We start from the raw sequence: 24,907 nt of genomic DNA, 5'->3' as shown, positions 1-24,907 counted from the left end.
GAGGCTCACATCACATTTATATTTGCAGGATTGCGTTTGGTAACACAGAGATGAAATTTATCTTTCTGCTTATATCACTTTCACAATTGACCCATGGGCACATCAGAGTTAGATGGTAATTTTATTGTAGGGTGGATTAATCATGAACAATGAGTCTATGCACAACTAGTCAACAAGCAAACCTGTTTATCAGTGTACATGTATGTGTTTGTTTTCTTGTCTATAATGTCCCTCTCCATGTGTCTACCTTCTGACATGGAGGTTACTTGGGGCTATGGAGACATTGTTCCACCCCAGTTTCATAGACAAAGACTGATGTGTGTTCCGGAGAGGATTTGGCATCTCCCCCAAATATTTGTTCATGCTGCAGGACGCCCACTGTTGTCCATCACACTGCACTGACAAACTCATGGACGTCACTAACTTTTTGCATACATCACTGTACATTTTATATGCAATGATCATCCTGAAGTAGGATGTAATGTTTTGTATAATACCCAGAACAGCATTACCCATTTATCACCACCTTGCTTTTTTGATGAGGCAAGGCCAGCTCTTGTTGGGGGGTTCTTTTTTTACTAGCCCCTTTTGCAAAAATCTTAATCAACATGCTTTGAATGGATAGAAGTTATTTTCTGGTCTACCTTGTATTTCCATCTTCATATTTTCAAGTTTTGCTTGAGTCAAGAGTTAGAAGTGATTGATGGCAAGACATAGTATTTGGTAGAGGGAGGCACCCAGAGTCTCCAGTCATGTAGAGACCACAACAACCATAGTACTGACACTCCATCAGACAAGCACGGCCTTCACACCTGGGCATCCCCCACATATCCACAGCATACTTCTGCAACCCAAAGGCACCTCTCACTTTAGTACTTTACAAAATATAGGTCAGCCTGTCCTGGGAGGTCCTTCATGTTCCTAATACAACAGTTTCACCTCTTGTACCCTCAAGTCAAGCCCATGTAAATCCGAGCAGTAGTTTTTCAAGAGTAGCTGTATGTTTTCAAGAACCAATTTATGAAAATCTGTTATCCATGGGTCACTATATCAACATGGAGCTTTAATCCTCTAAATTTCACCCAGTAATATGTAGAAATAAAAAAAAATCAAACGAGGAAAAGCTAAATCAGCACTTTAATTTCATTTTAAGGGAATGCTGAAATCAAAGAGGAATACAGCTCCGTGATTTGATGCAGTTGAAGTTTTTGCCCCCCCCTCAAAATAGGACTAATTTTTATCTAGACATTTTGTCTCAGTAATAGACTATTGGCTTGTAGGATACCAAGCTATTATGGATGGTTACTGTCAAAGTTGTAACAGAGGATGTTACAATCATAATTAATGTAAATGAAATGAGAAGTATGAATGAAATTGAAAGTAAAATCAGGCTGATGACTGATCAAAATCTGCATTCAAATCTTTTAAAGTGTTTCTGGGATTGTTTCCTTTTGTCCTGCTCCAGCAGATAAGCAGAACTTACCTCCTTCTTTTTGTTCTATTAAGGAGCTTAGTCAGTTTTTATGCCTCCAGAGCAGCAATTTCCTTCGGGATTAATAAAGTTGTTCTTATTCTTATTCTTATTCTTAAACTGGTGTCAGTCGAGGTGATAAAGAACGGAAAAAAATATAAGAATAACACAATACCTCCTGATAATTTTGCATTTTCTGTCTTCAAACTAATGTACTTTTTTATGGATGTCATGATTTAAAGGGTGTAAAAACACCTGAAATTTGCAACTTGATATTCATGCTTGAAGAGGCTGAATAAATGTGATTTCATGACTCACGTTGTTTTATATAGCAATATGAGGGGTTTCCTCATGTTGCTATATATTCTTAAATTTATAAAATGCTTTTCCCCAGCCAATATCAGTGTTTGCTAACAGTCAGTATTGATAAATTACCTAGCCCTACTTGACCATTACTATTGAATGTTTTCTACTGTCGAACAAATCGGTACAAAAATGATAGCCTTTGACAAAAAACAGTGTATGGGTGTGTGTTTAAAATATTTAGATGGAAGTTAACATCTATCAATTCATTAGCCAGACCTAAGGTGCATCTACGTTTTGCTTTCCAGCACTATCTTGCTTTTGTCTTAAGAAAGACAGTTAGCTGTCAAATGGTTTGTCATGCAGAATCCAGAAATGTGCCTTGAACTGTCAGTTCAAATGTGAACTGACACATTTCTGACACATATTGTACTATACAACATTTTCTTTCCATAAGACATGTTCCAGTTCAACTTCTAACTGCATCACTAGTAATTCAATAATAGCTACTGCATTGATTGCATCAAATTTGATTAAGTTATTTGCTCAAATGAAATAACAGATCAGTAACACAAAATGGCCAGTGCTGATATACTGTCAATGTGTCTATTTGTGGTTCAAAAAGAACAGAGGTGTTGTTAGACCAAAAAGGGGATGGAGACAAGAGTATTCAAATTTTTGTGGGACTTAAACATCAGATGTTATCCATAATTATAGCTTGCTTGAGCATTTTCATTCAAAAGTTTTGTTTGAATTCTTGTTATTGTGTTCTTGGGTGAGATTTTAGAGCCTGAAAGATACTCGTGCATCTTGGATAAAATCTCAACATTATCTTGGATTTTGGAAGAGCGAAGTGGGAATGACTCAATATTAAAATATTCATAAATCCATTACTCAACCTTTATCTCAATCTAATACCCAATATCGGCTCCTGTTTGGAAAAGTTTGGAAGAGTTTGCTTTGTGCATAAATTAGAGCTCAGTGTTAGTTGAACTCTTTTGTAATTGTCTAATGGACATCAACATTCTAGATGCTCTGCTAGTCATAGAGAGAATGTTATACTCACCATCATCCATCAATGGATCATACCTGCTTTCATTTGTGTTCAGTGCTTTTCTGTATAGAGTAAATGAAGACACCCCAATACTGTCAAAAAGCAGGTCAGTGGGCCCTAGGGTGGCTGAGATCAACTGATCTCATCTAGAATGGTACATAAATAATATGCATTACTTCAGATTAACTGGCAGTGCGGTGCATTAAAACGACCTGTAATCCATGTCACCAGTTGCAAAGGTTGAAGGTCATGAGGCTGATCCTTAAACAACCCTGTATTTGTTTCTTTTGTGTCACATGGGCACCATATGTTTATATATAGTAACTATTTTGTTTCTGTTTGAACCCATTTCCTACATCTTTGATAACCAACACTATTTAGCTAGGCAATATTATTTATTTTTCTTTATGTACTGCGACAATGGATAATACATCAAAGTGAGCCGGTCTGTGTCCTGAAAAAACAATCACAATGGCCCCGGTTTATGTCTCAAATGGTCCTTCCACCTCCTACACATTTATCCACCGCAGTAAAACAAAGTAAGGTTATAAGAATATTATTATTATTATTATTATTATTATTATTATTATTATTATTATTATTATTATTATGTTTTTTCATTTTCCCAGCTATTAAAGGAAGTATAGTTAATCCGATACAACTCAAGGTTATGGATAAGCTTAGCTGTTAGAATGGTAATATTGTTCTCAGTATTGTTCTTAGTTTGGAAACAACTTATCTGTTTCTTACATTTTCTTTACATTTTCATCACAAACATGCTCTCACTGACAAAAAGTTGTTAATTTTTATTCCCCAAGTTTTTTTTCCAGAAACCAAGAAACCAATGCTTGTATAAAGGACAGCAGTTTATTATGATTTAATTTAATCAATTCATTTTCATTATTTAATTTGACTCCATGCTTCCTGTCAGACATTATGAGACTATGGTGCCACCTGCGTTTACTTACAAACAGCCTCTGAGATCCATTAAGGACAAGAAGTCCCACAACAAGGAACAGACAGTCAATTGAAAGTTTGTTGCACATTTTAGCATCTTATCATTTCTTGTAATCTAGTTTCTAGATTTACATGTAATTCAAGAATCACTGAAGACAAGATAATCTGTGGGATCCAATTGGTCTATAGCCAGCGAGCTCTACTGAGATATATTTAGCACTGGAATTTTAGATCTGTAAAAAATAAAGAGTTGCTATAATTAGAAATTATTTCTTTATCAGGCCTCAATGAATGAAGTGTTTTCATTCTGGCTGTATTCATTGTATCATATCTGTTAGTAATGGTGTGAGTGCCGCTTAGACATTAATGTAGATATGATACAAATATGTATAACAGGAGGGTGAAGTCATGCATATATAAGTGCGTGCTTCTGCCTGATGCTCTTTTCAATAATATGCTGTTTTTTATAATATTTTCCACCATTCTTAATTTATTAATTTGCTTTTTCCCCTCAAGATGGGGGGGATTAGCTATATTCTACATCTCCCTTTAGCAAATATTCTTCTCAGAATGACTCATCATTTGCCTTATCTTTATGTTAAAATGTATGTATATATTCATATTTCAAATTATCACAAAGTGCTGTGGGACTTACCAGCAGGGTACAAGAGTGCCCCCCCCCCCCGCTCCTAAAAATATAATCGCTTCCCATGTAATCCCGCCTCTTTTGCTGCTCCTTTCAGCCCCTTCCCTATTTTCTTTTGCTCACTCACTCTGCTCCTCTCCCATCCCACTCAGTCCACCTTACGCCTGATGGAGCATTAACGCTGTAGGCAGCCGTGGCTCCACATTCAGTATGGGCGAGTTGGTCGAGTGCACGACTTTTTACCCTGCCTGCTTGGATTTTTTGATTTAAACCACTGGGAATATACATATTACAAGAGTGTAGTTTCTTTTTATTGCTTGATCAGTGGATGCAGAGCCCATGCTAGGAATACAATTGTCATCAGCTCGGTGACTGGAAACCTGGGAAATGTTAACAACATAGCTTCTTGTCTGGATCTGGACATTCTGGAAGGGTACACAGTTCAAACCAAGACAAACTGGATAAGATGTTACCCCTGCAAAAAAGGGTAATCAGTATTATGTGCAGGGTAGATTAGTTTGAGAGGAGGGTTGAATGTGCATGGTGTGGGTGGAGTGAGGTATGCAGTGTGTTGCCTGTGTTGGTGTTATTGCTTACTTAGAATGTTTTAAATACTGTTTGAATACTTTAATAGACATTCAAATGGACATATCAGTAAACAAGTGCTTGGGAATAATATGTGTATTGTAAAAAAAGTAGAAAATAACAGTGAACCTCAGAGCAAAAGAAAGACCTGTAATGATGCTCATGACATGCCATGTTTTTTCACTATATGTCTAAAGGTTTAGTTTTATCTTTTCTTTCTTCTCTTGAGTGACTCACTGATGACTGATTGGTCATTGAAATCAACAAACAATGGCGGCTGGAAAGTCCCCTCTGCTCAAGGCAATCCATTGTTTTACCCGATTGTTAAATACAGGAGTTGTTTAATTTGTTTCGGCGAGTGGGTTACTGACTGTCACTAGCCACGATGCTGGTAAAGATGATGCTTCAACCGTCATCACTGCAACCACTTCCTTTGTCTGTGCGCTCTAAAAATGCTTTTTTAGTAGAGGGGTGAATAAAGGAGGTACAGAACGCATTGCATGTATTGCCCGAAGAACGAGGGCAAAGTCTGATTGGATTTAAAAACATTTCTGAACATGATAGAGAACGGGATGGGGGTCTGCTTGAGCTACAACAAGGTAGTTTTCCTGTGAACTTTAAAAATACTTTTGACCAGTTGCAGTTTGAACAAATAGTTTACCAGACATTGACACTTTCTGAGAAATGAGTCCTGCTTATCCAAATATACATGCTTAGTTTTTGTTATTTTTGCACATAAATCAAAAGACATCACTTCAATACGACAGTTTGATAATATGATAAGTATTTTTCTCTGCTGCTAACGATCCCCATTGGATGCCCTGCCTCTGAAGTCTGAACTAGCGTAAGGAGACTAGGTTACCTGTCTGATCGATGATTGAGTGCAAACACATCTACAGACATAAATTTGCCTGAAGAACTTTGGCCACAGGGAGTGGAATGGAAAATGTATTAGCAGAATATTGAGCACTCGGCTAAACCATTTCTTAAGCTAAGAATATTTGACCAATGCAAGAATCAATCTATTTTCCAGCAATATGTGACTTGATAGTCTTTCACTAGTCTTTTTTTCCTCCTTTTTCCCTTGCATTTCAAGGACTAATCAGGAGCCTTCTTCTTCTTGCAGGATCAGTTTGAAAACTTGGAGAAGCATACACAGTGGGGGATTGAATTTGTTGAGAAGTACACCAAATTTGTCAAGGAAAGATCAGAGATTGAAACCAACTATGCAAAACAAATTAGGTAAGTACCAAGATGAATCACTTTCAAGTCTTAGTGTATTTCTTGCATACATGACACCCCCAACCTTCCCCACAGGAAGGTTAGTCCTTAAGAACTGTCCTTGAAACGGGCATATGGTTAGTAGCTGACCCTGATCCCTTGTCTCCTTTTTCAGGGGAGCACAAGTACAAATCCATATTGTCATTAGGGTTGTCAAACATTACCAATTGTATGTTAATACAAATGTATATATCAAATCTATAAAATTCACGACATCTTGATATTTGCTGGTCTAGGAAAGATTCTCCACAGAAATTAATTGAGCCTCCAAGCATGGTTAATCAATCAATCAATCAATCAATCAATCAATCAATCAATCAATCAATCAATCAATCAATCAATCAATCAATGTCATCAGACAGTGTCATCTGACATTTCACCCATATCTATTTTAAGTACTACATAAATCAGACAGTTATCTATGTCTGAATATAAAAGAACATATGACTCACAATGCATATAAAATACACATGCGATACAGTTGTCCTCTTTGTAACGACTGCATTATTCAACTATTCAATAAATGCATTCTTCAATAATTCATTTACCATATTTTTTCTGTTAATGGACAAAATTGCTTTTTGTCTCACTATTTTGCGTTCAACTGTTTCATGCTGCTGCATAAGGCAACAGGAAGTCAGGTTGTGGGTTTGTGTGTGAGCGTATATGTGTGTGTGCAGGAGTGGTGGGGGTGGAGCTTGTTTCCATAGAGACTAGTAGGTATCAGCATTATGAACCCCAGGTCTGACCCAGATTTCTTTTATTCCAACAACAAGTGTTTACCCTGCCCCCTCCACTTCTCCCGCGCGCTCTGTTTCGACGCAGTCACTGATTTTCAAAGGGAGTGGTGTGAGATGGGGAGATCCATCTTTGAAGCTGTGAGGCAACCTTACACAGTAGGAGATAGCCCCCAAATCCACACTGAGTCGTTTTGAAAGAGGCCTGGTAATATGGCTAATGCTCTAAGTATTCACTCCATCTCTCCTCTTTCATTATGGCTCAACATTTCCCAATTGTCTATCCACATGGCAACCCCCTCTGACAAATCCGAACAGCTTGAGATTATAGGACTAGTAGTCTGTGTTTACATGCATGCATTACCTTTACACACTTGTACACTGATATAAAAAATATGGCATCTTGTTATTACACGTTAAATGAAAAGTTTAAAGTCTCATAAAGAGAAAAAAAAGATTGAAGACAATCGTTTATGTGACACTGCTCAAGACATCAAATTATCCAGGATTTATTGTTGATAATATTGTAATTTAATTGATGCCTTCCAACCTGGATTAAATGATTCAATAACTTGAGGTAGTTGCTGATTACACCAATCCAAAGTTTCTCATGCAAAGTGAAGTAAATTGAAATACCTGGGACGGATCATTTTATTTGGGTATAGAACTTTATGTCTATTTTGGCCTAAATATTCATTTCATGTAATTTGATTCTTCATATCAGGCCAGATTGTGCATCAAAGGTATTTGGGAAATATATTTTTGATATACAATTTCATTTCAATATACATGCTTTATTTCTAATGTTTAGAAAATAATGCAGTATAGATAGTGCTGATGGTCAACAGAATTATGTTGCTCTTAACAGCATCAGGTAGCTCTACGCTTCTTGCAACCACACTACAAGATCTTAAAAAAGCATTAAATCAACCTCAATTAGTTTTAAGAGATATGAACAAGAAGTTGAATAGAAAATGGGTGTTGTTAAAAATAAACTGGAACTCATCCTACAGTTTACAGTAGTTGTATTTCCTCATTTCAGTGTTTGCAGACACACCCTTATATTGTTGACATTTTTCTGTAATATATTTATCTAATATTTTCTTAGAACTATTTTTGTTCATTATTTTTTTACAATGTATTCCATCAATGGTTTGTTTGTCAATTATAGATCAAGTACATTGCTAATTTTGTGGTATAGTGCTTAAGCTTACATTGGTTCACATTTTGGTTATTCTTACATTTATTTGACTAGACAGCTTATATTAATCCAAACTGTTTGCTTCCTGTTTGTTGACCCAAAACTAGGGGCGCACAGCAATTCACAGCTGCTTTTGAATAAAATCTAACAATCATTTGTCAACAGCTGCCTCCAGTATGTACGCCAAACCATGAGGCCTTTACTAAACTTTTAGGCTTGATAGCTGTCATGGATTATTTCAATTACTGTGCTTATACAGCTGTCAGCCAGTCAGATAAACAATTAGGCAAACCTATGTGTACATAAAACAGAAGAGGCTAAAATTAGGAAAATTGGATGTACAGATGGGCTAGGCTTAGAGATTTCCTGTGTTTTTGAGACACTGTGCTTCTTTGTTATAGTGGTGGTCAGCCCTACCTCACTAATTATCCTGTGTAATCAACTTAGCTTGTTGAATCACGTTTAATCTAACTGAGACCCTCTGACTAAAAGAAATGCCTGCTCATCAGTTCTGGTAAAATAATAGACCTTTTGTCTCATTTTGTATCTGCTCTGGTAATATTTGTGCCTTATTTTTTTAAAGGGAATGGATCGATCTGTGTTTGACATTAGGTTAAAATTGTGAGAAATTTAGTGACACTCTATTCAGTCTTCTTAATCTACCTTTTATTGTCCCACTTGATCAGGTAATTCCGCAAAGTAGAATGTGCAACGTTAGCCCTGTGAAAAAGGAATTTCCGCTGGCCCTTTTAATTGATTGACTATACACTGCTCAAAAAAATAAAGGGAACACTTAAAAAACACATCCTAGATCTAAATGAATGAAATATTCCTTTGAAATACTTTGCTCTTTCCACAGTTGAATGTGCTGACAACAAAATCACACAAAAATGATCAATGGAAATCAATTGTATCAACCCATGGAGGTCTGGATAAGAATCACACTCAAAAATTAAAGTGTAAAAACAAACTCCAGGCTGATCCAACTTTGATGTAATGTCCTTAAAACAAGTCAAAATGAATCTGTGTTGCTTCCTGAGTGGACACTATGATTTCACAGAAGTGTGATTGCCTCGGAGTTACATTGTGTTGTTCAAGTGTTCCCTTTATTTTTTTGAGCAGTATATTAACACAGATAACATTTTAGAATGTAAAATAACATTGTCAGAGGTTGATGATCATGCTTGAGTGTTTTAACCATATTCATGTCAACATATCTAATGAAATTTTTATTTACAGTTTTAGTAAATATACATCTGAGACTGAGACATTCCAAGCTTAAGTCAAAAGAGGAGGTGTTTAACTACAGCTGTCCCAGATTCAGTTTTTACTGTTCTTTTGTTTCCAAAATAGATAAAAATAAAGAAACTCAAAACTAAATGTTACATAATACAAATACTTATTCTAAACAATATTAAACACTTTATAACATTTCTAAAACGATTCTAGCCACACTGTGCTAAGCCACAAATAATCCTCTTTCTATTGCATTGGTGTTTACATGCACAATGCTCCAGTCTAGTCACTGCAGGGCAATGAATTAATGCCTCCTCCCCCAGATTCCAGTCTGGCATAATCCATAACACAGTGGGAATAAAATCCCATTGACAAAAGACTGAATGATGGTGAATTAATGTTTGATACTGATGTAGATTTGGTATCCATTATATGTAAAAAAATCTTCGCTTGGCTCGCATCAACAGATGTATACTTTTTCAACAGACACATGCATGACATTGACAGCCAAGAGTGCCAATTGATCTCTCTTAGTCAATTACTACATAGTAATCCAAATTTGTGACATGTATGTCAAACTTGCTATTGAGGTTAGTGGAGTAGTACGACCTGACAACTGACATCTGGCTGTGAGTGAGTGAATGGATGAGTAGGAACTATAATTAGAGATGGACAGGGAGAGACCTGATCTGCCTAGCAACAGTGCAGACACCAAGACAGGCAGCCTTGGGGATGTCGCCAGGGCAGGCTGGATTAACGGCTACAAAGACTACAAATATTCCTTTTTTTGTAGCTCATGCATTATTTATATCTGCAGAAAGGATTTAATTTTTACATGTAAAATCCATGTTTACGGAAGTAATTCCTTCATTTCTATGACAAAATGTATTGCTCCTCTACTGTTACTGTGATTTTACATATAGTCCAACAAAAAACATTTATTTGGGGGATTATTAGTGCCAGAGTGATGCTGTTTTTTATTGATGCAGATACTGATGTCTAACAAATCCTCTATTTATTTCATAAACAAAAATATTTTGTTTTTGTAATTTTTCACATTATAAAAACAAAATCCAAATAATATTTTTCACTATAATATACATTTATCATTTCTGTCTTTTTAATTTTTAGCTGTATCTTAAAAGGCTGATTCAAAAATAAATGAATACTAAAATCAAACTCAACACCAGGTGTCACCTGGTATTTAATAAATGTATTTCTATATAATTGATGTTTGGCTCTTTTCCTACATATGACTGGAAAATAGAACTAAGTATTTAGAGAAGAATTTTTGGCAATAAGTTCAAAATGGCTGATCAGTTGATCATGTTTGTGTCCTTTATATTGCTTGACACCATTTGGCAGTACTGATTAGCTTTCCACCATGTTTTTTAAATTAGATATAAGATATAAAAACAAGGACATAAAAGGACATTCATTTTTTCCATGTTTTTATTTTCAGTTTATGAATTCAGAATAAGAACACAAAGGAAAACATTTTTCTTTTGCCGTCTGGTGCCTCATTTCAGCTGCTGAGGCAGTGATTTAGGACCTTAAGAGAGCAATGGGGCTGCAGGAGCAGAAAGCACTCTGCCGAAGTCAATAGTTTGCTTGATGGTCCTTTGATTGAACCATAAGGGCCATGATTGTGAAATATAATGGATGTGGAACACATCCTGTATGCAGAGTTTGCTGTTTTTAAAGACATGGCAAATACTGTCCGACAATGCCAAAATTCTGTCCCTTACAGGAACTTATCAAAGAAGTATCAGCCGAAGAAGAACTCACGAGAAGAGGAAGAGAGCAAGTCAGTTAAATCACCCTCATATTCTGTTTTGGTAGCATTCTTCTTTTCTTGCAGTTTTACCAAACTATCTTTCCGCTAATGATCTCCAATGTCTCAACAGGTACACATTCTGCCGAGCCTTCCAGTTGACACTGAATGAGTTAAATGATTATGCTGGTCAACATGAGGTCATTTCAGAGAACTTAACTTCTCAAATCATCGCTGAGCTTTCACGCTACCTGCAGGAACTCAAGGCTGAGAGAAAATCGGTGAGAAATCTCGTTCCATACACATTGATATTTACCCAGGCAACATATTTGTTTTTATTTTCACTTTTCTTCTGAATTTTATTATTTTCCCTGTGCCACTGCTTTAAGTTATATGCTCAGTTGTCTTAGAAAGTCTATGATTTTGTTAAAGAAACCACCGCCATAACGGAAAAGCTAATTCCCTGATCATGTGCCATACATGATCTGAGGTCATCACAGAGCAAATATAGATGCGCCAAACGGATGCCTGGAAGGGTAGAACGTGACTGGCTTGATCTTTTTTCATGGAACAATGTCTTTTTTTATTATCAGAAAGCTATTTCTCCTTTTGAAACCAAATTACAGGAGATTGGTGGATCACAGAATATGCCACACTGTTGCTGTAACTTCCATTGATGCCCTTATGGAGGCATTTGCAAGACTGAAAGAAATGTCACTGTCATTATTCATGACTTCAGGCATATTTAGATTTTCACCAACATTGGTATAAATGTTTTGTAATTCGGATATGCAACATGTTTTGTGGTGGGATTTTCTTTCTTTCCCATTTAAAGGATGATATTGTAAAATATCTTTATTTTTGCTAAACACATGCAATCAGATTATTCCACAATTATACCCTGCCTGTTGGCACATGACTTGACCCACCACTGCGTACATTAATAAAAATGTGCAATGAAACATGTCAGTGATCATGTTAAAACATTTTTGAGTGTAAGGTGAGGAGATGAAGCCAGACTTCAAACTGTGGTAAAGTATACATTAGTAGATAACCAGAGAGTCAGTTGACATGTAAATATCTGATTATCAAACCTTAACATGGGCAAATTAACCAGCTTTAAATCTAAAGCATGTCAAGTTGAACAGGATATGTTTTATTAGCAACTGCTTAAACAGGATGAAGGTACATTATTCAAAATTTACAGTGATGTGTTGTAGCCCATCCACAATCAAATTCTAGTTGCCAGTTTAAAAAAAATCTCTTACATGTCCAAACAAGCTCTAGTTGAATATGTCATTCTGTTCTGACTCAAAGCAAAATTAAAAAAAACTGTGTTCTGCTTCATAATGAAGCGATGAACCCTCTTCAACTGTGTGTAATTTTATAACCTACGAAAGATGAAATCTAAAGCAGAAGAGCTTGAACGCAGAGTGCTGAATTATCACACACTAGTACACACTGCTCTGCTTCTGCTGCTGAGCTCTGAAACAACATTTCCTTTTTCTGGTTTCTTGTAATATCAAATATTTGGCTTTTTAACTTTCCCTAATTTATCTTTTGCATCAATAAATACAATTTTTTCACCTCTGCTATAGTTGTGAAAGAGCAGAGAGGTTACCCAGCTGGAAAACGTCCTTTCTGAATGTGTCATTAAAGCGCATCCATGGGAATTGGAGTGGAAAACCTAAAACCATAGGGCCGCAAAGGCAGAGTGACCTCTCAGAGTATGTTCAGCAACACAGCTGGTTACATTGTTGTGTTATTGTGATTTCTTTCAGGACAGATGGACCTGGGTCACATTTAGTGATCAGTATAAATTTTACAGTTTGTTTAACGTACTATGGAGACAGAGAGTGAGAAGATTACCAGCATTGTCCAAGGAGAATAAATAATCTAGCCTATCATGGCCTGTTAGGATCTTTTGGCTTTGGTTTTGCTTTGGAGTGCAGGATGTCACTTCATCACCCTCTTCATTTTCATTTCTACATATTTTATCCTCTTCCTTGTACATATTCTTTCATATTCATATTTTTTTGAAGCAGAAATGTCACTGTTCACTGCCCCATTTGTGTCCCTTAATATCTCCCAATTGCCCCCTAGCACTTTTCTCTAAAGTTGTATTTTTATTTTAATGGCTGAAGTTTTTAGTAGCTCGTCATGCATTTGTCTGTCTAGACTTTAGAAGCCCACAACAGGGTCTATTCATGTTCTCAGTAGCGTTTTTTTTCCTGTCATACCATAACTCCATCATTTACCAGTACATTATTTTTTCTGAACAAGGCTGTTTCATTCACAGGCACAGAGTAAATAGTTTCTTGGTGATCTTCAGTAGAAGGTTCAATTAAACTATTATTTTATACAGTTTTGTGACTTTCCTCCATTCTAATCAGTTCAGAATTGTTGCAGTCATTTGTTTGTCATTTTTTTTTAATTACATCATTTTGAAAGGGATAGGACTGTGCATTACTAGTTTGGAGAGAGTGTTAGGAATATTCTGCATCCTTGTAAAGCAGTCAGGCCCCAATCATTGTTGACTCCTGTTACTTTCTCATGAATATTCAGGGCCAATTCAGTGTTAGAGTTTAGCATTTTGCTTTTAGCCTTTGTATCAGACAGAGCTGTTCAGAGAATGTTGGAATTAAAATTGATTCAAATCCCGCCCTTGCGGGGCCATATTGGGATTTTACCAAAAAGCTAAAATCCATACTACAGATCTAGATGGAATAAATAAATAATACTTCACTAGTTTCTTGTGCAGCTTTGTTTTGTAACCCTCTCTTTTGTAACTTGATCCCAGCGAGGCCAGCTCTTTACAATGATGTATTGACCCAATAATATAAAAGCGAACAGGGGTCAGATTGTCAAATGTACACTTTCAATAAAACCAGGAAAGGTTGTACGTCTCTTTAGTAACCTGACTTAGGTTCAGAGAACTGACTCCATAAGTATCAATGCTATATAAATGCTGCTGCTCTATGTTGTAATAATTGTGTTAAAACTAGATTTCAACAGTCTTGAATTGAGCAAAGTTCAAAAGTAAGTACCTACTTTTTTGCCAAGTCAGTATGTGTTAACCGTCAAAGCTGTGAATGCCATGAAAGGAAGTCCCATAAACAATGACAATGAATCATTATGCTAATCAACCATTCAAAAACTAAGCTTCAGTTCCGTTTTTTTTCAGGAAACTTTCTTAACTCGTTTTGTGAGATGGAAGTGTTCAATAATAATGGCTAAGTGCATGTATATTTTCATGTGTTATATGCATGCACACAAACATACATGTATAACATACATATACGCATATAGTAATATACATTTCTGGATGTACATATATATATATATATATATATATATATGTGTGTGTGTGTGTGTGTGTGTGTGTGTATATATATTTACACACAGTATAAAAGATAAGAAGGTAGCATGGAAAATGGTAGAGCACCACTGTGACGTACATTGGCCCTCCACAATTCATTTTATAATAGGCACTCAGCCAACTAGAAAGAAAGAAAAAAGGATACATCCTACATTTTCTCAGCTAACATTGTCAGCAAGTAAACCCTAAAAGTCCGCTTGAAACACTAATACCCTATAAAGTATCTTAAATTGGGTTTGGCAGAAGATACTTGCCTCATTTATCTCTTGGAGCTAAGTAACCGAGACCAGCCACAGACCAAGAACAACGTATCTATTGGAGCGCCCTCACATGGCTTGTGGTTGAGTGGAAAGACAAAGAGAAAGCTTGAGAAGAGAATCGTTGCTTGCGCATCTGAATCCAAAATGACTTATTAAACAACATCTGTACTAATACTCGTCTGATGCTCTTAACATGAGGAGACAATGTCAAGCAAAATCTTTGTCTGTATAGTTCTTCTAGTTTCTGTATATTGTGTGCCATTTTAGTGCCTGATGATCATATGTGTCCTACAACAGATATCCAGAGTCTGAGTGTGTGAACAGTTGCACATTTTATACTTTAAAAGCAATTGTATAGACTCCTCAAATGCAGATCCTGATCTTGAGAACAGCGTTCCTTTTGGGTCACCTCATATCTTTGCATTGTTCTCTCCTCTTTTATGTTTGCATGCCAGATTAATTTAGAGGTGCTGAGCTTCATATGTCTTACTTTACCACATCTAAGGTGTGTTTTACCTCAACTGTATCAGGCACAAGGACTTGGAAGCACAGATCAACAGAAGCATTGGATGTATTCTAGCCTCTGGCAACCTATGTGAAAAACATCAAAAAACATTTACTTTGAAATTGTTGCCATGCAAACATTAATGTTAAACGTTTGCAGACGAGCACGTGGTCTTTTTGAATTGTGGTAATTTCGAAAAAAAAATGTTCCAACAAATTGTTTATCCTCGATTATGTATGCTGTTCATTCCTGCATGCCTTGTTCTGTCTCAAGAGTTTTGATACCTGGGGGAGTCGGCTGTCAATCCACACCAGGGATTGCATAACAGCACAAGGAATGTAGCATTCCTGTGTCTATGAAAAAAAATAAAAAGAGAACAAAGCAGCCTGGCAAAAGTGGGTGAATATCATATCACTTTTTTCAGGTAACAGAATTCCAGTAATATAGTTTTTCCAGTTCAACTGTTAACACATTAAGGTGACAATCAGTTAGGATTATTTATTTATTTACTTATTCATGATGTGTTAAGATTCGAGGTCAACTTCTTTTTCCACCGCTGCAACCTGGACAATCAGGCACTATGACAGCTTTATTGTGATTTTGAAACAGCTTTTCTTGGAATTAAGGCTCTTTTTGAGAGGGTCATCTTCCTGGATAAGCCAAAAGGCCACAGTTAACGCCACAGTCTGTAGTCCGTACCTGGCCAACCTGCGGTTTCATGTCGAATTTTGTGTTTGTGTGTCTTTTTGCTGTGCACGGAGAACGCTGGAGTAGTGCACAGTTGCACAAGTGTGCAGCTTAGAGTGAATTCTGTGCACGTACTGTAAAAAAACAAACAAACACAAAATTCGACATGAACGTAAGAGCCACATGCAGTTTGGGAGCCGCAAGTTGGCCAGGCCTGCTGTAGTCTTTGAAATTAAACTTATGAGAATAACATAGCTGTAGCATTTGCTTCCGAGATGGTTGTTAGTCACTTATAATGACGCACTGTGTTTCTTGTAGTAAATTAGCTCATGTATGTTAGGTTTGGCCAAAGCAAACACAAGGTAGTCAGTAGTTTGCTTTTCTCAATTATGAACTTACAAAGTTCATAATTGACTTTTGCCACCAAAGATGTAAATCTGTTACAACAAAAACAACAAAGGCCGTAATTTTTCACTGGTGTGATCAGAACTTCTATAATGTCCCATTTAATGTAAAAGTCAAATACTTCCCCTGAAACAGTAGAGTGCTTCCTTATTTCTCTCACCTTCCCAGAAATGAAAAGTGTCACTACCTGTTGAAAATCAAGATGCATTTTTACTTGGTACTTTCAGATCCAGTGCTATTAATATAGTTTAAAGGAATAATTAATGTGAATATGTCATTAGACCTTCACCACAGTGTTAAGAAAACAGAAATAGACTGGACATTCTCAAATGTGACTGATTTTATCATGTGGTAGATTCCAATTTACAAAAAACCACCAACTATTTGAGACTACTTTATAACTGTTTTTAGTCACATTCTAAGAAAAAAGAAAATATTCGTCTTATCCCATTCTAATATTTCATGGACAAATCAACTAATCACACGTTAAAGAAACTACTTAACGGATCAATCCATAATGGAAATAATCAATTGTCGCAACCCTAAAAAATTCCCCTGCTGAATCCTGTTTCGAGCAATGTATATGTTTATACAAACTTAAATCGTTTGAGAGCACATGGAGCTAAGCATCAAAGCTGCAACAGTGGACATATTTGCCAAGATGTATATTAAGTGGCATAATTTTCAGCCAGGTTCACATGCTTTGATTTCCAAATTTTACCACTGTTTCCATGTGAGCAATTTTCTTAAACTCCAAGCGTACAGCACCAGTCCTAGTTTCACATCTCTTACTTGATATTGGGTTTGCGCAATTGAATAGCATACTGAGGACTTACTTGTGCTGTCCAACATACTGATATTCCAGGGAAGTACAAGCAACTGCTTTCTGTTCTTTATAATAGCCTTGGACTGTCAATGGATGTCAGCATCAATATTCTGCTCAGCTACTGATCTGAGTCTCCGCTGTGTTACCAAGGCCTGTGTCGCCAAGGGCTGTGTCACCAAACGATGAATCATTGGTATTCAAGGCTCTATTCATTTCATATTTAATTCACATTAAGTAGACTAATTTAAACATAGATTTTAGCAGATGTATTTGCAGTCTTTACAAGCAACATTATTGGAAAAAAAAACTGTTTTGAATCAGTTTTGGATCTAGGTTGGAAACACAGCAGGCTTCAGAAAGAGGTATTTGTCTTTGGGCCAAGTGATTTGGTCCCCTGGAGTGACAAAGGCCAAGTGAAGGCTTTTACAAAAATACACAGCCTAAGTGCTGGTGCGCTCAGACTGGCAGCTGCCACCTAGTTTGTACAATATGCCATGGTTGACTATGCCAAAATCCCTGGAAAAATCTTTTAACCAACCCCATCAGGTTATTCAAAAGCCAAGTTTCATTTAGTATACTGAAACAAAAGCTCATTATTACACAAACTGTGTTCAACTATTTTTGCTTGTGATCAAGTTGCTTTTTAATTACATTTATATGTATCCATCTTTTCCAACAGCATTTCCATGATGGGCGTAAGGCACAGCAGCACATCGAGAGTTCATGGAAGCAGCTGGAATCAGTGAGTGACCCTATTAATGGTGCACAGTGGTACAACCATGACAGGATATACTGTGAAAAAGGCCTTAGTATGTCGCGATATTTGAAAATGGTGTCCACACCCCAAATTTTCAAATTTGGGGGGACGGGGTTTTAAGCAGGGTCATGGTAATGCTTGTCACAAATACCATAATTGTGTTCAGCCATTGCAGAGCAACAGAGTAAAATCTGCTTTTTACCTGGATTGTTGAGACTAATATTGAACTCATTTATTAAGAGACATACTCTATCAAATCATCAGTATGACAACCACCACATGATATATAAAACCACTGTGGAACACACCCTTAAGGAAGACTCAATGTATAATTAAGCTCAATAATCACATGCAGGAGGTTAATAAAAGAAACAGAAGCCATGTACGGAACAATTAGAGACCTCCCCCTCTGTCTTCACTGGCAACCCTAGACATCCATGTCATTGTATCCATCGTAACATGTGTAAGATGAAGATACAGTACAGGACAACATTTTACAGGGGATATGTTGGATTGATTTTTTTTTAAATTGGGTTTGCCATTTGTACTCTGTATGGCAAGGACATAATGACTGCAATTTCTGAAGAAAAGGAGGAGTTAATAAACACCAAACACTTCAACAAAGAAATAGTGTATTTTCATCCATAATGAAGATAGTTGTCTCAATCATATTTTGGGTCAAATTTAGGTTACTTTGGCTTTTGCCTGAATGCTTAGGAAATTTTAAAATGTGACAGCATCAATCTGGCTCTTGCATAAGGTTGAGTACTAAGAAGATGCAGTATTTTCTTTTTCTAACTTGTAGTTATTTTTTTGATGCAAAGATATAAAGAATGCAATGATATAAGAATAATTATGATGTAGAAAAATACAATTGTACTATCATTTGTAATGCACTACATTTAATCTTCATTTACTGTGTATTTTGCTATAGATATAGAATATAGTGTGGACAAAAGTAGCGCACATTCAAGAGTTTTTTTTTTTAGTGAGGCAGCAAAAATCCATTTCACAGAATGCCTTTCTTATCTTTGCCTGGCCCATTTGATGGAGGGGGGGAGAGAAAGACTGTGACAGAAATACATAACTGCCTTGTCCTCCCCAACTTGTGTGTGTTCAATGATGTCTTTGTGAGCAAGGCAGATAGTTCAGAGTGCTTGCTGGGCCAACAAACACGGTTTGTTCGGTTTGAGGGGTTGAAAAAGGGTTGAGTGAATGGTTGTTTTTCTGTGTACAAATGACCACTATGACCATTTGTTTAATCTGTAGGCTGCAGGCTTTGAAAGACCTCTAGTGACATGAAGTGACCTCTGTCGCTTACTGTACCTAGCCTGAAATGTAAATGTGATTCATACATGTGATGACGTCCGTTACCAGGCCAATGAAAGGTCACGGCATCTACAGTATATTTTGTATTGTGTTTCAGGAAATTACAGACTCCTTTGTCCCTGAACTGTGTTTCTCTTTGCTTTTCAGTGTAAAAGAAAGTTTGAGAGGGAATGTAAAGAGGCAGACAGAGCACAGCAGTACTTTGATAAAATGGATGCGGACATAAATGTGACTAAGGCTGATGTGGAGAAGGTATGTGATGTCTTACCTCCTTCTCTGCTACCACAAATCACTAAAGCTTGTCTTGTGCGCTTAACACATGGCTCCCTGCTGCTCACCTGGCATTTCTCACCTGATATCAGGCATCCGTCATTGTTTCTCACCCTCCATCCATGCCCCCAGCCTAAACTTGTCAGCAAAGATTGACTGAATGGCTGAATGTTGGACTTTTTGGAAAGTGTTTGAAAGTCTTCTCAACAGCAGCTAGTAAATAAATCTGGCAACACAGACGCCTTGTTATTGGAGTGCAGCAGCCAAACCCGCTGCTGTTTTGCAAAATGGGCTGCAGAGGATTGTGTGTCCATGGCAAGGCTTGTGTGTGTCAGTGCTTGTAATGAATACATCTGCTGGCTTTGCTTTCATTTATATTCTTTCTTTGTAAATAATAGCAGGAAATATGTAGTTTTAACACCAGTCAGCATGTGGTGATGATCAGATTGTCATTATCAGCTTGTTAGTGATGTAATATCCTGTTGTCACAATAAAGCACAAGAATTCTCAGATGTAACCCACACAGCTCCCACGGCCGCAAGGCATCATGGGTCAGCAGCGCGTGCTCTGGCTGCCTCATCAGCTGTTGCAGCAGAGCTCCAAGTCAGAGTTGACACAGTTCAGACCCAAGTATTATGTAAATATAGACTGAAATAAAAGAGCCTTTCTGCACGCCCAGCATACTGCCAAGTAGCCACAATGGGCTTAGGCTAATACTGAACTCAGCTGGAAAGGCCAGGGACAGCAGCTCAAGAAGCTAGCTGTGCTGTCTCTGATTACAGATAATTCATTTATTGCAGAATAAGGACACAATTATTTATGCAGGAATTGAGCCGAACCCTTTATTTTATTTGGCTGGGTCCTTACTGCTATTCTTTGAAATGGTTTGATAAGTGAAATTCTGAAAAAATGCTGACTTTCCAATTTACCAGGAATATACGGCTTTTCTAGAAACTAAGACATCGTATGAAGAAAGACTTCTTACTCTGAAGTTTATTATCGTAATTCAAATATAAAATACATGTTAAGGCTTCATCTTCTCATCAGGATGGAGTAGGCAGCAATGTATAAAACTGGAGGCTGTAAGTATTCATGCATGAAACCTGATATAATTGCATACAAACATAAAGACACAATTTATATCCATGAGTTTAAATCCATGAAAAGCGTAGAATATTTGCATTTTAGTTTTTTGATCAGGCATTAATCCTTGCAAAGACGTTCAATATTTCAATTGTTATTATTTTCTGTGTGAGTGTTGTGACAGGCCCCAGTACTTTGTTTCAACTTCTCATGTTTCCAATATTTGGAAAAAATAATAGTAGAAAAGCCTGAATCGCCCAAGTCAGTGACAAGAGAATTTTTTCTCTCTAGACAGTTAGTGTTACAATGATTCCTGTAAAGTATTATCAAAAATTTATGCAACTATGTGAGTGTCTTAACCGAGTATCTGTTTGGAGTCTCCAAGTTTTAATCAACCCAAAACAATGATTTTGGGTTGATTAAGTTCAGGTTCTAAGTTAGGAGATGTTTGTCATTCATTTGAGTGATATAGTATCAGTATATTCAGTTCCCGGTCAGAAAGTTTCCAAGAATAGTTTCCAAGCTAGCTTGTTATTTCGATGTCAATATTGGGTAAATTATGATGTCAAGATAACAATATATAAATACATCAAAATACTAAAGAATGCACATGAATGCTGAGATTGATATTATGTTGTTAAAGTTATGTTTTAACCACACAAAATTCAACATCTATAGAATGTCTAAATGTATAATGTCTATACAACTTGATATTTCGAGATAATAACGTAAGACATCAATATTTTTTTCCAATGTTCGCTCTCTTAAAATGATAGCTCAGTGCTGCTTCTTGAAAAGGCTATCTCTTTTCTTTTAAATTACAATAAAAACACATGCCAATATCTAACATAGATTTATTTTCACAGTTGATTTGTGGTTGCTTACAACACGGTCTCTAGAGCTGCTTATGGCTGAGTTTTAGGTCTCTATGATTTTGTTTAACACTGATGCATACGCACCCATCCATCCAGCCATCTTCTGCCGCTTATCCTGCACTCAGGATCACGGAAAATGCTGGAGCCTATCCCAGCTGTCACCAGGCAAGAGGCGGGGTATACCCTGGACTGGTCGCCCTCAGCGGGAATTTGTACGGACAGCCTAGATATCCACAAAGCCAAAATTCCTGAAGGATTCCCTGGTCTTTCCCAGAAGTGGTGATCCTCAAACATCCAGCTTAAAAAAAGAAACAAATAGTACACATATTGCCCAAATATCCACTTATTTTCTTCCTCTTCAAATACAGTAGATGACAATGTTTGTTGTTTACTGAGATACCAGTTTCCTCTTTTGGATTTTGATTAGCCAAGAGATCCAGGAAGTGTTTCTGTGGCAACGTCTTGTTTAGCTGAACACAGCTAACAATCCTTTTTGTGTATGTGTACGTGTATGTGTGTTTATATATTTACTTAATGCTATGCCTTGAAGCGAAGTTCCCACAAGGTAGGTCCACTGGACTCTGAGCCTTATGTACAGTATCTGTGGGAACAAAAACTGTATGATTATGTGTCTTGACACACAGACAGACACAGACACACACACGCACACACGTGTCACCTGTGGAGTCAGACATACATACATGAAGAGTCATACACATTTTACAATGCCACTGTGAACACGTCTTGCCCTGTCGACTGGTATAAATCCTCCCTGCAGAGTTCTTTTACTTGAATTTTTACTGTTCAGGAAAACTGAGTGAGACAAATTATATATTTTTTTCTTTGACTCCAATCCTAGAAATATGAATTATGGCTGGCAATATGTGAAAAAAGTAACACTGCTGTATTCAGAAGTAACAATTTTAATATCCTTATATATCTTAATTCCTTTTTTGTTGCGGAGAGTCAAATACAAATCACCAGTCAGTGAGTTGTCCATAAGATAATTTCATTTCATTCCTGTCGTTTGTTAATCAAAATAAATTTTATATAGATTTTAAGATTTATATTTATAAAGATACAAGTATAAAAAAGGATATTTTTCAAATGGGAACCCATTATTCCAAAAATATTTTTGTCATTGTCTTGTATCTGCTTCCTAGTACTTGCTCACACTTGTATAATGTCAGGCGTTTTTCATTCCTTTTTCATATTAGGTCAAATACTTTAAATTCTTTTCAGTTTACTTTTAAGATCCAGTTTTACTGATGAAAAGCCCCTTCATATCAAATAAAGTCAAACTTTATTTTGCCCAGCCTCAAGGCATAGAAACAGAGTTGTTGATACACAAAGTGTATGACTAAGGGGGGGTGCAGAAAATGGCAACAAGATGCAATGTGGATACAAACACAAAAGCTTCCACCAGGTTACCATGGTGATCTTGTGCACTTCCTTTCGCATGCACCTACACTAGCGCTGCGGATGCATGCTCACAAGCCTCACATGGACTGAAACTGCTGGATTCTTACATGCAACTTTAAAGCTTTTCTCATGATTTTCACATTCCTCTTTTCTATCATTTTCCACCAAGGTATTAACTGTCATCCCTGTCATCTGGAAATAATGCAGCTTTGTCTGCCCTGTTGTCTTCCTTTTCTTCTGTTACATCATCTATTACTTACCCATATGTGCCTGAGTGTGAGAAACTGACTGAGATTTAAAAACACTCAGGCTTTTAGATTTGTTTGTGTTGGTTAAAAGCGGACTTTATGGAAAATTAGAGGCGTTTTAAGTGTGCAGGTTGAATTCACTTGAATGCTAACTGCATTCACAGAATCAGAAGGTTTCTCCTCTCAGATCTGATAGAAAGAGGAAACAGATACGAGTACTTAGCCGGATGAACGCACGAAGACACACGCCTGCCTGCACGCACCCACACACACACACACACACACACACACACACACACACACACACACACACACACACACATACACACACACACACGCAGACACATACACACACACACGCCACATGCTGTCTAGTTGAGATAATCTCATCTCCATCTGCTTAACGTGGATCTCTAATAGGCTGTTCCTGCTGTGTTTTTCTGTGCCCTCTTCCTACAGACACTATCAGCATTAGCAACACTATAGATTTGCCAGTTTTTATTTATTTGTTGCGTGAGGGGTGAGGGGTGTCGAATCCCTCAATTTTACACTTTTTGCAATTTAAATCCCTTGATTAAGACTTGGCAATATATCACTATATACTGTATCGGATATGCTTAACTATGAAATCGTACCACACATTGTAATTTACTCTCTTAATTTCTTTGACTAAAAAGGCAATTTATTGATAAACAGGGAACGTAGTTGTAAATACCAACATACTGAACATACACAACTTCCATGTTTATACATTCACATATTTATGCATGGGTGTGTTTATGTCTAAATATTTATCACTAGATTCTCTGTAATCCGATAGTGTATTTGGTAAACACCTATGTCCATATTAATCAGAGGACGTAAGATTTTAGCGAGCAGCGTGTTTGTGTTGTGCATGATTGTGTTTCTCTGTCTTCAGGCTCGACAGCAGGCACAAATGAGGCACCAGATGGCAGCCGACAGTAAGAACGATTACTCCTCCTACCTGCAAAAGTTCAATCAGGAGCAGAATGAACATTACTACACAGTTATCCCTAATATATTCCAGGTAAAATTCAACAGCACCACACAGTGACACGTTGATGTGATGGTCAATAGTTATATGCAGTCCTTGATGTTTTAACAAAGACTTGGAAATTGTCATTGAAATTGCTTAACAAAACTTTTGCGAGATGGTTAAAAAAGGAGGGAGGATATCAGAAATAGACTCAGTTTTGTTCTAAAATAAATTGAAATGTATCTTAAGTCACCAAAAGTACAGTAAATAGTTGTGGTACCATTCAGTTCCAAACATAATACACTAAGAATGCATCTGCGTCTTACATAGCAACTACAAGACATGGAGGAGAAAAGGATCGAGAGGCTAGGGGTATGCATGAAGACTTTTGCGGACACAGATCGCCAAGTGCTGCCCATCATAGGGAAGTGTTTAGACGGCATGACAAAAGCAGCCGAATCCATCGACCCAAAGACTGTGAGTATGCATTGTTTGAGTTTGGAAGTATTACTGTGTCAGCCAGTTTCATCAGTGACACTCAAGCCGCAAATTTGTCCTGGGCTAATATTGTTGGTGGGACTCTAAAAGATAAAATATAAAAATCAATGAGTTGTGTGCT

The 24,907-nt window shown here is 37.0% G+C and overlaps 1 protein-coding gene across 11 annotated transcripts in view; it reads left to right on the top strand.

Annotated features, from left to right (window-relative positions):
- The window catches only part of fnbp1b (formin binding protein 1b), a 60,046-nt gene that overhangs the window by 12,288 nt on the left and 22,851 nt on the right, over window positions 1-24,907 (top strand). For all 11 annotated transcript variants that reach the window (XM_086152264.1, XM_086152263.1, XM_086152253.1 and 8 more), the window contains exons 2-8: window positions 6,143-6,258; window positions 11,222-11,278; window positions 11,379-11,526; window positions 17,987-18,049; window positions 19,541-19,645; window positions 24,211-24,339; window positions 24,619-24,765. In XM_086152264.1, coding sequence (XP_086008390.1) covers window positions 6,143-6,258; window positions 11,222-11,278; window positions 11,379-11,526; window positions 17,987-18,049; window positions 19,541-19,645; window positions 24,211-24,339; window positions 24,619-24,765 — 765 coding nt within the window. The remainder of the gene's footprint in view (window positions 1-6,142; window positions 6,259-11,221; window positions 11,279-11,378; window positions 11,527-17,986; window positions 18,050-19,540; window positions 19,646-24,210; window positions 24,340-24,618; window positions 24,766-24,907) is intronic.

This window comes from Fistularia commersonii, chromosome 9 (genome assembly GCF_037954325.1).
Source record: "Fistularia commersonii isolate RoL2024-O1a breed Wild chromosome 9, RoL_Fcom_v1.0, whole genome shotgun sequence".
NCBI classification, from domain to species: domain Eukaryota; kingdom Metazoa; phylum Chordata; class Actinopteri; order Syngnathiformes; family Fistulariidae; genus Fistularia; species Fistularia commersonii.
Note: the sequence above shows the minus strand (reverse complement) of the source record. Positions and strands in the feature narration are given on the sequence as shown.